Source organism: Trachurus japonicus, chromosome 13 (genome assembly GCF_045865225.1).
Source record: "Trachurus japonicus isolate A0001 chromosome 13, Traja_1.0".
Classification (NCBI taxonomy): domain Eukaryota; kingdom Metazoa; phylum Chordata; class Actinopteri; order Carangiformes; family Carangidae; genus Trachurus; species Trachurus japonicus.
The window spans coordinates 35,861,479-35,877,466 of record NC_140919.1 but is presented as its reverse complement, the minus strand read 5'-3'; the positions used below and the strand labels follow the sequence as shown (position 1 = coordinate 35,877,466).

General features: G+C 44.3%; 1 protein-coding gene across 5 annotated transcripts in view; it reads right to left on the bottom strand.

Moving 5' to 3' along the window:
* The window catches only part of plch1 (phospholipase C, eta 1), a 62,988-nt gene that overhangs the window by 14,538 nt on the left and 32,462 nt on the right, over positions 1-15,988 (bottom strand). For all 5 annotated transcript variants that reach the window (XM_085796270.1, XM_085796268.1, XM_085796269.1 and 2 more), the window contains 6 exons: positions 10,455-10,548; positions 7,463-7,666; positions 6,704-6,824; positions 3,832-4,003; positions 1,959-2,066; positions 137-292 (listed from right to left, as the gene is read on the bottom strand). In XM_085796270.1, coding sequence (XP_085652396.1) covers positions 137-292; positions 1,959-2,066; positions 3,832-4,003; positions 6,704-6,824; positions 7,463-7,666; positions 10,455-10,548 — 855 coding nt within the window. The remainder of the gene's footprint in view (positions 1-136; positions 293-1,958; positions 2,067-3,831; positions 4,004-6,703; positions 6,825-7,462; positions 7,667-10,454; positions 10,549-15,988) is intronic.

The following is a 15,988-nucleotide window of genomic DNA, read 5'->3' as shown; positions in this document are numbered from 1 at the left end:
ACTAAGTAGTCTAGTCTTTATTTTTTCCATCTTCCTCTGTGACTAATACCATGGCCTAGTTTTATGCCCCCTTTCTTCATCTCTTGATGAGTATTATTCTGCTCCATATGCAGCTCTGCCTCAGGGCTAGCTGTACCTGCCGCAGGTTTTTCTGAAGGCCCTGGTGTGTGGCACGGAGCAGAGCTCGGATGCTGAAGCTGTCCGTATCTTCCTTGTCTCCGATCCTGGACTCCTTCAACAGAGAGTCCAGTTTCTTTCTGATGTGAGACTCCACCTGGTGGTGACCATTGCCCTGCTAGATAGAAGAGGAAAGTCAGTGGGAAAGAACAAAGCTGTGCAATGAAGCAAGAGAAACAAGAAGCTCATTTAAATAAAGATAAAAGGATGTATCAATTGAAAGGAGATGATGGAGAGCTGTGTTATTTTGGTGCATGGACACATTCAAAAGTGTTTGTAGCCAGTGGCCTCTTTACAAATACATAAAGGAAACCTCAACTCTTAAAATCTACAGAATCAAATAATTGTCATTTTACTGCCACAAGTTCCAGCATTGGAAGTTGATGATGCTTTGATATAAATTAACTACTAGGCAGTAGAATATAACATTCAAACAGAACAATAAACTGTGGCCAGCACCCAAGGTTAATAGGTAGAATAGTAGGAAAACATTTCTGGAGACAGAACATCTTTCTGAGAGTTAGATAAGAAGATTTACTCCACTTTCACATCTGTCTGCAAAAATCACGAAATCCCTAAATGCTAAATAAGAGACACTTAGGACTGGTCGCTAATCAGCTGTAAACTGAGATGGACACATAGACTCCTTGTGCCATCACTGAGAAGTGTGAAGTTATACATTAACATGTTTATATTTAAATCATACACCCCTACTTTACTACAGGTGGAGCGGTTTGGGCCTGTCTGTGAGTTAACAGCTCCCCCTTGTGTAAAATCTGCTGCAGTGAGTTTGTCTGTGAGACATACCAGGCCCATGAGGTGCGTTACCTTAAAAAAACTCTGACAGGTGGTCTGGATGTTTAAATAGCATTAACGCAGACAGAATTTAAAATTTTCGCTACAAATGGGAAAAACACAGAAATATTTGACACCGGTTCTCTGTTATTGCAATATTAGTGGTGACTGTTGTGAAAAAATACTGGTTTAATGAGCTCGATAAAAAACCTCTCATCAGTGGAAACCTGCCACCACCCCTTTAAAATGCCAGCGATAATCCAAAGTGGCATCTGCAGCCTCATGCCTCCAGCTAAATGTGGAAGAAGGATGCCATTTTCAGTTACACAACTAAACCATCTGGAAGTTGTGGAAGTGTTTTCCTGCTTTCACTGTGTTGATGGGGCACCCTGGCCCTGCAGTAGCACAGAATAAATGAACAGGATTGGGGCACTATGAGTTGAGGGGCGATCTCAGATGCCCTGACATGTTCTACATGTTGCTGTAATGCTTGTGTGTTTAAGAAATAAGTTTAAACTATCCTTTCAGCTCGCCATGACTTTATAGTTATATCAGCATCATTAAACATTGCTTATTCCAAAACATTTAAGTGCTGATGATCAATAAAACATTACAAGCACCAACATCACTACCCAATTACTTAAGTCATTACGGGCACAACATCATTAAGATCTCATTATCTTACTCCTGCTCGTGGTGGCTGTACTGTATGTAGAGGAAGGAGTTTGATGCTCTAATGATAGTCCCTAGCAGTCCAAAGGGAGTTTTGTCTTTTTGTTTGTTTGGTTAAGTTTAGTTTTTTTTTATTTTTTTTAGAATGAACAGATTAAGTAGTACTTGGCAGAGAGGCGCACATGGACCCAAAAAGAGATGGCTGCCCAGGCAGAGACAGAGAGCAATTGGAGGAAAAAGGCCAAGCTTTTATATCTTTATTTTTAGTACTGGGAACGATGACAACAAGGACAGACTCCTCTTTCCTTTCTTACATTGCTGCTCTTCAGCTTGAAGTCGTCCTCAATTTCATCTGCGCTGTCATCATCGGATACTTCCCCCTCCTCTGCGTCTGCAGACAGGTAGGCAGGCAGACGCTTCCCCTGGAGGGAGAACAGACAGACAAAAGCGACTGGAGGAGAGAGACCAAAATGCATTCGACCTGTGCATGTCTTAAATGGAGCACAACTCAACTCTTTTATACACAAGAACGCCCACATGGCTCGCACCTCTAAGACAGTCCAAGAATAAAATCTTTTTTTTCCCTCTTTTTTTAAAGCCATGTTTCACTCTTGGCTGCGCACACAAAAATGGACAGACACATTAAAGTAACCTCCTCCTTTATGTGGCTCCTTTACCAGTATTTACAGGCCATTACTGCCAGATATCAACACATAGGAGAGCACCAAACACACAACTAATACACACACACACACACACACACACACACACACACACACAAAGTCCAATCAGCTGCAGATTCTCCAAGAAGCTCCCTGAGCAGCTCTTTCAGCAGAGTGGAAGCCCATTAGTGAGCCATTCTGAAGGTGTGAGTGGGAGTCAAGATTTTCTAAGCTCCTTCTTCAAAAAAAAAATCAATTGCAGACTCAGAGCTTCCTGCTACATTGAGTTTTCTCTGGCTGACATCACCACCCTCACTTCAACCAGTGGCGTACCTCTCCCTCCTTCCTTCCAGCTGTGACTGTCAAAAAAACCCTCACCACTTTTCTTTGTGACCCTGATCCCTCGCTCTACAGAAGGTGGATGGAGAGAGGTGAAAGGCTCTCAAACAAGAGCAGAGAGGGGGGAGGAGAGGGGCGGAGGAAAACTGTTAGAGAGGAGTAAAGGGCTTTATAGAAAATCAATAATGCTCTTTCACTTTTCAGACATCTGGCTGGGGAGGGACAAAGGCAGAGCTCTTCACAGGGAACAATGAGGGCTTTCTTCACATTACAGATAAAGTCAATTTTATCTGGTTCTAATAAAACAAAACAATAAACACTGAAAGCTTTTGCTCATCCACATACTCTGTGGATAAGGATCTTCTGGGTCTGTAGGTGAGAGCTGATTAAAAAAGATCACATGTCTGGTTTTCATTCTTTTTGAGGATAATCGGGCACCTGTCATATCTAATTAATCTTTTTTTTTTTCATCACATTAGCTTTCCATAATGATTCAGATAAAGAAAGAAAATTTCCTATTTCCTATCCATTTTCCTATTTATTAGTATTCACTTCAGGAAAAATGTCACATTGAGCCTAAAAGCTTGCTGTTGTTGTTCAAGTGAGTTTAATTAAAAAATAATGCTGCTGTAGTTGCTTGTTTTGTCATTTTATTCTAAATGTAATTTAACCAGTGATTTGGGGAATGTAGGACTCATTGTACTAAAAAATAATAATAACTATTTGAAACAAATCAATTTGCAGCCACAACTATGTTACAGTGAAGATTGTGTTTATGTATACAGCATATGCACTGTATGAGTCACTCTTCCACCACATGCCAAGAACTTGTCCCTCTCTCTCTCTTCACCTCGGTATGAGCATTACAATGACCTAGTTTTGTTCTCACTATCTTCTTCTCCTCCTTCTCATCTTCTTTTTATGGGCAATAATTAGCTTCCTCACAGCCTCTCACTCCCCATCCTGAGTGCTGCAACACACATGATGCAAAATATGTTGAGATGGCAAGAACTCAACTCTCCAGACTGTTATGAGAGGAAGGAAATGGGGAGGTGCAGTGAAGATGCTCTGATTCACATACACTAACTGAGCATATTTTGATTTATGAATGCAGTTATTTATTTAATAGTATGCACTTTTAATCCATCCACTCATCCACCCCGTTCAACCATCGATTTGCTCTTACTTTGATGAGTATCTTGCCCCGCAGGCTGTGAGGACTGGGTAATGTTTTGGAGTCTCTGCTCAGTGTGTCTCCGACGTCGAGTTTGTTTCCAAAAATTTCTCGCAGGTACTGAGCGATCTTCTTCTGCTGCTGGATGCTACAGTGGTTCTCGATGGACAGAATTACTGGGAACCTGGGGGAGACAAACAGACATACAGTATATGTTCATACTAGGATTTTTATAAATGACAGAGAACATGTCAACATGTAGAAAATGTACATCGCAGATTCAGCGGATGGGAGTGTGAATCACATTTCAAACTGAACTTCCATTTCTCACCTCCAACCAACAGAACAGAGAGGTAAACGATAAAAACACAGCTGCATAAACACCTCTTCACCTTTGTGGCATGGTGTGTGTGTAGATGTGGTGTGTATGTGTCTTTTGGTTTAGAAAAGGTGAAATGACTTGTGGCCACACAGCAGCGCAGCTCAAATGTCAGGTTTGTCAGAGTGACAGCTCTCCCTCGGGGGACACAGCCCGCTCTCACCTCAACCCCTGATCCCCAGAACACACTCACACATGCACGCACACTTAACCACACAGAAGGATCCTTTGCCAAAGACAAAAAGGGAGAATGGAGAGAGAAACATCCAGAGTCATTTCATTTGAACACACAGGCAGTGACACCCTGGAGCTCCTCTCTCAGGTGAAACAGTGAGGCGGCTCGATGAGCTGTGTAATGTGTGTGTGTGTGTGTGTGTGTGTGTGTGTGTGTGTGTGTGTGTGTGTGTGTGTGTGTGTGTGTGTGTGTGTGTCGGGGGGAGCAGAGACTCACTCTATTTCAATTCAACCCAGGGGCCATTAATCATATTAACAGGTGACACACATGATAAAATATCAGCTGAATGTAGAAGGTGAGAGCAGGAGAGAGAAAGATAAAACACAGGGTGTTCAATGTATTAATCTGTTATTGCTGTCAGTGTTATTACAGATTACTATTTAATTCGATATGAGCCTATGAGATTATGAAGGTAATTCCTAATTAGCAAATGGGTAGGTTTTCTTGAGGGAAAGGACTATGCCCATATGGTTATTAATTTCATTCACAGTACAATACACAATAAAAACCTACAGCAAAGTGACTGCTAGAAGATATATAACTTAATTTAATAAAATATCTAACACAGTATTTTAGCCGTTTATATTTGTCTTTCAAGTATCAGATTAATTGACTAATAGTTTGGCCATTAAAATGCTGAAAAAGAGTAACTCAAAATGTACCTGAGTGTCATGCAACATAATATTTGGCATCATCAAAATAATCATTGATTGTCTGTCTGTCAATCAACTAAACGGTTCAGCTCCTATTTGATGTGAAGTCAAAGCAAGAGGAAAATGGAGGTTATAGTCAAAAGGTGTAGCAGGCAGCCATCACAGTAGAAAGGTTTTATTGGGAGCAGTTTGGTTGTTCTTTATGTGTCAATGTTGTTTCTCATTTTGACGTGAACATTATTCTGTTTTGTTCTGTGAGTGATCGCTGAGGGCTCTACGCCTGCAAAATATGTTGAGATATAGGCTACTTTATGTGCATGCATGTCATGATGAATTTTTAAAATACCCAAATTTCCGCTTTAGTAAATGCATAGTAGAAAATTGTAATTTCCTTCTTTTGTTGCATGTTAATTTTGTCAAATATTTGTTCTTTAGATTAAATGTCCTACAAGCTACAGCCAGGACACAGTTATTTTAAGACCAACGGCTCTGAAGCTCCACAATAAACATAGCTGGATAATTTAATTCTGTGGGTCTTGGTGTTTATGCTAAACTAACAGTGGTTTTCACAGCTACTGGTTGTAACTTCATATGTGATGGACGGATGGGACAGTGCTGTCGCTCTTCACATCTCACTCTTACCAAGAAAGCCAGTAAGCCTGTTTCAAAAAATATCAACAATGCATCAAAATTGAACTAGGAAGCCATTTGACAGCCAGAAAATAAGATGTACAGCTTTAACCTGATGTCAGTGAAAGTTCCAACAAGCTACTGGAAAACACAGTTACACTGCCCTTTGATTATGTTATTGAATTTACTCAAATAGTGTTGATACCGCTGAATAAAATAAATGGTTTCATAAGACAGCTGCTGCCATCAAGCTGCAATAGATGTTAAAGTGAGAGAGAGAGAGAGTGTGGCAGCATGCTGCATCATTCATGACTTTGTTTGGGTATTGTTGGATCTAGCAGAGAGAAGGGTGGCTCCTCGGGGAGCCAGAGGAAACACTGCGAAGCAGATGGCTCAGTAATAGGTGCTAATTACTGCCAGGAACCACAGCACTCTCTGAAAAGCACAAACCTGGCTTTTTAAATATTGAAACTTTCTTGGTAAACCTAGTGGGGGAAACCGTCTCTTAGATTCATAGATATGTCATTTTAATAATGTGAGAAATTGTAGTATGAATTTATGAGGGAAATCAAAGTAGCTGTACAGTTGTTGTTTTTTTTTAAATTAGGGTGGAACAGTAAATGTGTGTGGGTTTCTCCCACAGTGTAGGGCATGAGGCAACAGCATTAAACAGCAGAGGACAATATACAATCAATAATACAATCTGTGTATGTGTGTATGTACTGTATGGAGGAATGCTGTGCTGTTGGTCCTGAAGCCAAGAATATTATTTATTCTACTGTCAGATTTATGTGTGAATAAACTAAAGAGGAAATAAGTAAAATTACATTTCTATTTGGGATTGTAGGCCATTTTTTTCCCTCAACAATACCTATGGGATAATGGAAGTGTATAGTAAACAATCATGTATATTATAACACACACACACACACACACACACACATACAATAACACACACATATTGTACCATAGGGAGCTTTGACTCACTGGTTATTTATGAAGGCATATTTATTGATGGCCTCTATGACAGACTTGAATGGTATCTTGGAGGTCAGAGTGTAGCCGTGTTGGACCATCGGCTCTCCATCAGGACCGTCCCAACAGTCCACTGCAGGAAAAAAATCAGGAAATGATGCATCAATGTGGAAAACATTTCTATCTTCTAACTTCTCTCTCTCTCTCTTTTTCTCTCTTTCTCTCTCTGTTCTCAGTTTCTGCCTCTCCTCACTGTTAATCTTTGAATATCGAGAAACATTGCAGCTTTTCTTCCACTATTTCTTATCCTCCTAATGAACACATTCTGATGATTCAGTCTAGGTCACAAATTGTGCAAATAATCCTCACCAACAGCACATTTACTGTGCTACATTGTAGTAGGGTGTTACTGCATCTGTGGGACTCTTTGAAATTTTATTACCACACATTAAGTGTTAATTTAAAAACATTAAGAAAAAAATGTTATGCTGAGCAATAAATGTCCTATAAAGCCACAAATGCCCCTTACAGTAACTGTTTTGGCCCATTTTTAGCACAAAACTAAGGAGCCATTAAAGCCACCTTGTCCAATAGGATGTTTCCAACATTTCATAGTAAGAAAATCAAGTGTTACTAATATCATTAGGATTTCTGTTCCATTCAAGTGTCCTAGCAAGACGTTGAGATGAGGCAGCATGAACACAACACCAGCATCCTGAAACAGAAGCAGCTAAACCCTTGAAGTGTGATTAAATGTAAACACATGGCCACCTTCTACGCAGCGGCAGCCGGACTGCAGCACCCAGGCGTACATGTCGGTCTTGGAGTGGGAGAGAAGCTGGTCTCCAGTCAGATATGTGTTATGAGAGGAGGCGATGAAGTAGTTACAGAGTGGCTGCTCCATGTCTTGATTGACCTCATGGTGCAGAGGGTTGAAAATGTCACATGGTGGACTGCGCATGAAACTTGTAAAACCTGAAGATAAATACACAAATAAAAAAAAAAGAGAGAGAAAGTGAATTACAAGGAGACAGGGTCAATGAATCAGTGTATAGCAGAATTAAGCTTAGTGTCCACTCTGTTTCTGCAGCAACTCAGGATATTGGTTTGGCTCTGTGAATGGCAGCACCAGCTGATAAGATCTCTGGATATACCCTGACATATGAAATTTTCTACAGACGTTCACTCCCAGATGATGAATCCTACTGACTTAAATGCTTCATCTTGTCCTTTTTCCATTCATCCATTGGTCCATCCATCCATTCATTTTAGCTTTATGAAGCTGATACATTTTAAAGTGAAATCTGTTGGATGATTTCCTATGAAATCTCATGCACACATTCCTGGTGCCCAGAGGATGGATTTTAATTACTTTAATTATCTCCTTGCTCTTTATCTCCACCTACCACCACCAGCACATCAACGTTATCAACCACACTGCAAAATATCTCACAAATGACATTCCTCAAATGACATTCCCTTCAACTCTGTTATATTTACAAGATTACAAGATTACTTTATTTGTCACATACAGAAGTCACAGAGTAGGCTAACATGTGAAATGTCTCCTGATTGCTCCTAAACTGACCTTATAAATAGAATAAATAAGATAAATATGAATAAAATAAAACTAATACGATGTAAATAATGTAATTAAATATAATCTAAATAATGCAATCAGAAATGAAAATATGTGCTATTAAAAAATATAAGCATGCTAACATGCTAAATAACATGTTGAACTTCATAGATATTTCACCTGCTAACGTCAGCATGTTATCTTGTAAGCTTGTTAGCATGCTGATGTTAGCATTTAGATAAAAGCATTTCTGTGTCTTTGTGGCTGAGCCTGTGGATTGCTCAAAGTGGAGCACAGGAAATAACTTAAAATATTGCTTGTCATTGAACGCCTCCTGTATACCACCTAGTTGTTGCCTGTTATAGAACATCCGGAAATACAAGTAAGAGAAAGAAAGTTTTTGATTTGAAACTCCCAGCAACCAGATCATATCATGCAACTTTTAACAGCTTCTAACTGTGACATCTGTGCACCTCTTCATCAGCAGGCTGAGCTCCAGGAAATATTGAAGGATGACACACACAAGCACATTCAAAACACAGTACCGTGGTTTCAACTATTTTTTTGTAGGTGATAGCCTACAGCATGAAGTGGAGTGACAGAGAATAAAGCATCCTTTCATCCAGAGAGGAGGAATAAAAATGAGACAGGAATACCAAGAGCAGGAAATCGGAAATAAGCACGAAAGAAGACACAGGAAAAGAGGCAGACTGCTGTGGATGAGTTGACTGAGGAGAGGAAATGGAAAATGTGATGCAAATAGAGGAGAGATTTTTTTGCTATGGAAAGTCCATGATCGGACTGGACATGCAATCTCGTCATGGTACCATCTTGGCTACATCCAAATTTGAACAGCCTAAGTGTAACATGAATACTTCTAGGACCTATACTGGATACTGTACACAATATACAAAGAGGTCAAATAATATAGGTAACAGCTCCACACACTGTACTACGATGATAATGTAAATCTGTTTCTACATTTCCGTCACATCTGTGCACATTGCCTGTTTAAATGCACAGATTTCTGGCCTGCAGGGAGGGCATCAGGCATACTGGTCTGATCAGCCAGACACATTCAGTGTTAGCCTTCATGCCTCCAATGACAAGATTAGTCTCACCCCACCTCCTCTTCCTCCGCTCTCCTCCTCTCCCCATAGTCACTGTGCTCCTTTCTGTCGCACATTTCTGTTTCTCTTTCCCTGCGCCCTCATTCTGACTTCCCACTTTCTCACTCCATCTACCCTACTGAGTCCTCACTCCTTCGTCTCCCTTAAGGTCACCTTCCAGTCACACCTGCATTACTACTACAGTATATGACACTCAGACATGGACATGTGTCAGATATGAAACCTCTAAATTGTCATTATTCTATCTTTACAGATGTTTTTTATAGTGAGCAGTTATATCGGTAGATTATGAAATCTGGTATGCTCAATTGAAATTTAACTGGAGAAGTTTACATGTTAATTTGATTTTGAGAGTGGCTAATTCAAAAACATTCAGGGGAATAAACACTTTGTGTGAATTGGGATAAGTGGAAAGCTGCAAAGCCAGACCAATTTTCTTTCGTACTTTCAAGTTTCAATTGAACAGTTTTACAATTTAATTTTGATAAATTAATTATCAAACCATTGGAAAGGAGAAAAGATGGTGATTAATATTCCATTTCTTCTGTTAAGGATTTGTGAATTCAGTTGCAGACAATAGAGCTCTGAAAGCTTGATTGTAAAATGCATTTATTTTGTTGTCAAAGACAGCATTCTGAATTTATACGGCATGACAAAACTTAAAGGAACCTGTGGCAGGATATGTGAAGAAATACACATGCGTTTTAAGTTTTTTAATGCTAATGGGTGATGAAGCGTTCAAAACCAGAAAGAATGAGCCCAATCGCGTATTTCAATTCGGAACCCAAATTTCCCGCACTGTCCTGCGGACGTGATGTCAGATCACGCTGCATGCGCGTCCTCGACGCGAAAAGTGAAGCTTCAGGTGTGTGTTGGACAGAAGAGCAGGGCTACTTCGGGGCTCTGTACGTACAAAAATCACCACATTTACTTCACGAAATAAATAAATGTTTTACAATGAGCTGATCAAGTGTTACGTGCGCCCTCCAGTAGCTACATAAGGGAGGGAGGGAGTGAAAACAAAGTCAAGAAAGAAGATGATAGTGAACGTTACCTTCAATCCCCAAAACGCTTCTTTGTTTATTCTCTTCAGACATCTCAAACTTGTCAATGATTTCTGCAACATACTCTGGAGTCACATTGGCCATCTGTGGAGAAAAGATATGAGCATAAGGGTTTAGTTCAGTTTAGTTAAAGCAGAAGTAAGTGATCCGGTCGTTTTGGCTAACTTTTTGTCAGCTGATGGAGTTAGCAGTCCCCGCCCTCGTCATGGATCCATTGGATAAAGGTTGTAGGATACAAGGAAGTATACAAGAAGTTTTGTCCTCGGCTTACAGCAGAGCAGAGTGACTGACAGACCCGTGTTTCGGACCAATCACTCTATGTAAGTGATTGCTGTCGGAAGATATAACTATTTAAGACTTATATTAACACAAACATTCCGCTTACTTCTGCTTTAAAGCAGAAGTAAGTGGTCCGGTCGTTTTCGCTAATGCTGCGTTCCAGGCAGGCTTTTGAAATCGTAAATTACAGCTTCAAGTCACAACTTACGACTTTGTAGCGTTTCAGGCAACCCACTCGTGTTTTTCCGACCTGTTTTACCGGTGAAAGTCACTATAACGGCCACTCGTAACTTCCGACCGGTGAACTCGTACCAGATCAAACTGGTACCACTTCACGGTCAGAAAAATACGAGTTTCCTTGAACGCACCATAACAGTCCTCGTCCCTACGTCACCACATTCACGGCGTTCCTTGGCTGCACACACAGCCCTGCATGCCGTTCTCTCTCCTCATTGGATAAAAACTGTAGGATACGATAAATGTTTTCTCTTCGGCTCAGAGCAGAGCAGAGTGACTGACAGACCCGTGTTTCAGTCCAAACACTCTATGTAAGTGATTGCTGTCGGAAGATATAACTATTTAAGACTTATATTAACACAAATATATCACTTACTTCTGCTTTAAGTTATTTATTTAATCTATCTATAATTAATCTATTTATACATTAGATAGCATGTATGAAAACATTAACTCCATGCCTTTGAACAGATTAAGCAAAAGTGAGTGAGTGAGTGAGTGAGTGAGTGAGTGAGTGAGTGAGTGAGTGAGTGAGTGAGTGAGTGAGTGAGTGAGTGAGTGAGTGAGTGAGTGAGTGAGTGAGTGAGTGAGTGAGTGAGTGAGTGAGTTTTCCAAATTATTTGTTATAGTTTCTGTCGCTGGGGGGTATTTAAACAGATCCACAACAGTCTTTGCTGCTGTATTTCCATGAACAGTGACTGTTTTATTCAACTCAGGTCTTTAGAAACTTGTATTAGAGACTGGCCTTTATTTCTAAATTTACTACTGAGCCTCATTTTGATTGTCTCCTTTTAAGCGTAAAAACAACACTTACTGTTACAATACTCGAAACTTTCTGTGACTGTTTGAAATGAAAAGCTGTTTCAGAAGACAAAACCCTTTATTACTAAACTGGACTTTTATTGCTGTGCTGACGTGCGACAGGAAGTGTCTCATTTCCAGTTCACATTTCTGTTGTTTATCCAATTCTCATATCTTCGCTTCGCAGTTATAGACTTTCTTTTTCTCTTTCGTAGTCTCCTGCTCTCTCCTGCTTGGTGTGTCATCTATTCCTCTGCCTCCTTTATCATTAAAGGTACATGTAATAAATTGCTGCAATAGGCGAGGCTCAGTGAATTGGAAGCGTGGCTCCGCTTCCTGGCAGCTCCAGAGAAGCCGGAAAGCTAGTCATATACCAGGTTTATACCCTGTCTTGTTTTTATGTAGACAGTCAGACACAGAATGAATACGAGAGTCAAGGGTGAATCCTGTGTGTCAAATTATTGTTGACACGTCACGTTCCCTTAAAATCCTCCCTTTTTCCTGCTAAATCAGGGAGGCTGAAAATAAAAGACAGGTCGTGTAAAGGCAGAGCTGCTTGAAGGGATTCTTCACTCTCCCTAAAGAGTCGACCTTGAGGCTATGGTCATCTGTTCAGAGCAAAATTGAACATATGTTTTCAGCAGCAGATGTGCAATATTGTGAGTTATTCTGGCCACCAGATGAATATCAAAATGCAAGATTCAATTCTCAAAACTCATAATGCTGTGTTTACGCAGAACAACACAGTCATTGCAACGTTGTTGTTGTTGTTGTTGTAGTTTCCTGTTCAAGACTTTTAAGACTTGTTTATGAAGTGACACTAGTGTTTTTGCTTGGATTTCACCAGCATGAAATACAATAGATGAGCAAAATATGCAAACACACCCATACTCTTTGAAATATAGTAAATAACAATGGTTCGTCCCAGTCCATCCATCCATCCATCCATTTTCATCCGCTTGATCCGGAGTCGGGTCGCGGGGGCAGCAGTCGGAGCAGGGATCCCCAGACTTCCCTCTCCCCGGACACTTCCTCCAGCTCTTCCGGGGGGACCCCAAGGCGTTCCCAGGCCAGCCGAGTGACGTAGTCACTCCAGCGTGTCCTGGGTCTTCCTCGGGGCCTCCTCCCGGTGGGACATGCCCGGAACACCTCACGAGGGAGGCGTCCAGGGGGCATCCTATACAGGTGCCCGAGCCACCTCAGCTGGCTCCTCTCGATGTGGAGGAGCAGCGGCTCTACTCCGAGCTCCTCCCGGGTGACAGAGCTCCTCACCCTATCTCTAAGGGAGCGCCCCGCCACCCTGCGGAGGAAACTCATTTCGGCCGCTTGTATCCGGGATCCCGTTCTTTCGGTCATGACCCAGAGTTCATGACCATAGGTGAGGGTGGGAACGTAGATCGACCGGTAAATCGAGAGCTTTGCCTTTCGGCTCAGCTCCTTCTTCACCACGACGGACCGATACAATGACCGCATTACTGCGGCCGCCGCACCGATCCGCCTGTCGATCTCGCGCTCCGTTCTCCCCTCACTCGTGAACAAGGCCCCAAGATACTTAAACTCCTCCACCTGAGGCAGGAACTCTCCCCCGACCTGGAGGGTGCAAGCCGCCTTTTTCCGGTCGAGAACCATGGCCTCGGACTTAGAGGTGCTGATTCTCATCCCAGCTGCTTCACACTCGGCTGCAAACCGCCCCAGTGCATGCTGAAGGTCCTGGCTCGAGGGAGCCAACAAGACCACATCATCTGCAAAAAGCAGAGATGAAATCAAGTGGCTCCCGAACCGTACCCCCTCCGGCCCTTGGCTGCGCCTAGAAATTCTGTCCATATAAATAATGAACAGAACCGGTGACAAAGGGCAGCCCTGCCGGAGTCCAACACGCACCGGGAACAGGTCTGACTTACTGCCGGCAATGCGAACCAAGCTCCTGCTCCGGTCATACAGGGACCGTACAGCCCTCAGCAGAGGGCCTCCGACCCCATACTCTCGAAGCACCTCCCACAGGATGCCACGTGGGACACGGTCGAAAGCCTTCTCCAAGTCCACAAAACACATGTGGACTGGTTGGGCAAACTCCCATGCACCCTCGAGCACCCTGCGGAGGGTGTAGAGCTGGTCCAGCGTTCCACGGCCAGGACGAAAACCGCATTGTTCCTCCTGAATCCGAGGTTCGACTATCGGCCGAATTCTCCTCTCCAGCACCCTGGAATAGACTTTCCCCGGGAGGCTGAGGAGTGTGATCCCCCGGTAGTTGGAACACACCCTCCGGTCCCCCTTTTTGAAGAGAGGGACCACCACCCCGGTCTGCCAGTCCAGAGGCACTGTCCCCGACTGCCACGCGATGCTGCAGAGGCGTGTCAGCCACGACAGCCCCGCAACATCCAGAGACTTGAGGTACTCAGGGCGGATCTCATCCACCCCCGGTGCCTTGCCACTGAGGAGCTTCCGGACTACCTCAGTGACTTCAGCTTGGGTGATGAATGAATCAACCTCTGAATCCTCAGCCTCTGCTTCCTCGACGGAAGGCGTGTCAGTGGGATTGAGGAGATCCTCGAAGTATTCCTTCCACCGTCCGACGATATCCCCAGTCGAGGTCAACAGCTCCCCTCCTCCACTGTAAACAGTGTTGGCGGAGCACTGCTTCCCCCTCCTGAGGCGTCGGACGGTTTGCCAGAATTTCCTCGAGGCCGACCGGTAGTCCTCCTCCATGGCCTCCCCGAACTTTTCCCAGACCCGAGTTTTTGCTTCCGCGACCGCCCGGGCTGCCGTCCGCTTGGCCTGCCGGTACCCGTCAGCTGCCTCGGGAGTCCCCCGAGCTAGCCAGGCTCGGTAGGACTCCTTCTTCAGCTTGACGGCATCCCTTACTTCTGGTGTCCACCACCGGGTTCGGGGATTACCGCCACGACAAGCACCGGAGACCTTACGGCCACAGCTCCGGACGGCCGCGTCAACAATGGAAGTGGAGAACATGGTCCATTCAGACTCAATGTCTCCGGCCTCCCTCGGAATCCGGTCAAAGCTCTCCCGGAGGTGGGAGTTGAAGACCTCCCTGACAGGGGATTCTGCCAGACGTTCCCAGCAGACCCTCACGATACGCTTGGGTCTGCCAAGTCTGACCAGCTTCCTCCCCTGCCAGCGGATCCAACTCACCACCAGATGGTGATCAGTTGACAGCTCAGCCCCTCTCTTCACCCGAGTGTCCAAGACATACGGCCGGAGATCAGATGACACGACTACAAAGTCGATCATTGACCTCCGGCCTAGGGTGTCCTGGTGCCACGTGCACTGATGGACACCCTTATGCCTGAACATGGTGTTCGTTATGGACAAACTGTGGCTAGCACAGAAGTCCAATAACAAAACACCGCTCGGGTTCAGATCGGGGAGGCCGTTCCTCCCAATCACACCTCTCCAGGTAACACTGTCGCTGCCCACGTGAGCGTTGAAGTCCCCCAGCAGAACGATGGAGTCCCCGGTTGGAGCACTTTCCAGCACCCCTCCCAGGGCCTCCAGGAAGGCCGGGTACTCTGCACTGCCGTTCGGCCCGTAGGCCGAGACAACCGTGAGAGACCTATCCCCGACCCGAAGGCGTAGGGAAACGACCCTCTCGTTCAGTGGGGAGAACTCCAACACATGGCGGCTGAGCTGGGGGGCTATGAGCAAGCCCACACCAGCTCGCCGCCTCTCACCATGGGCAACTCCAGAGTGGAAGAGAGTCCAGCCTCTCTCAAGGAGTTGGGTTCCAGAGCCCAGGCTGTGCGTGGAGGTGAGCCCGACTATCTCTAGTCGATACCTCTCAGCCTCCCGCACGAGCTCAGGCTCTTTCCCCCCCAGCGAGGTGACATTCCATGTCCCTAAAGCCAGAGTCGTTGTCCGGGGATTGGGTCGCCGGGGCCCCCGCCCACGGCTGCCACCCAAAACACACGGCACCGACCCCTCATGGTCCTTCCTGCGGGTGGTGGGCCTACTGGAAGGCGGGCCCACGTCGCTCCTTCGGGCTGGGCCCGGCCGGGTCCCGTGGGCGGAGACCCGGCCACCAGGCGCTCGCCTGCGAGCCCCAACCCCAGGCCTGGCTCCAGGGTGGGGCCCCGGTGACGCCGATCCGGGCGACGTGAACGTCCTTGGTATATCGTCCCAGTATGAAAGCTAAATGGAGTCCGAATTACTTCTTATTTTTACACTAAATTTGTCTTGCCATTAAAGTAATTGT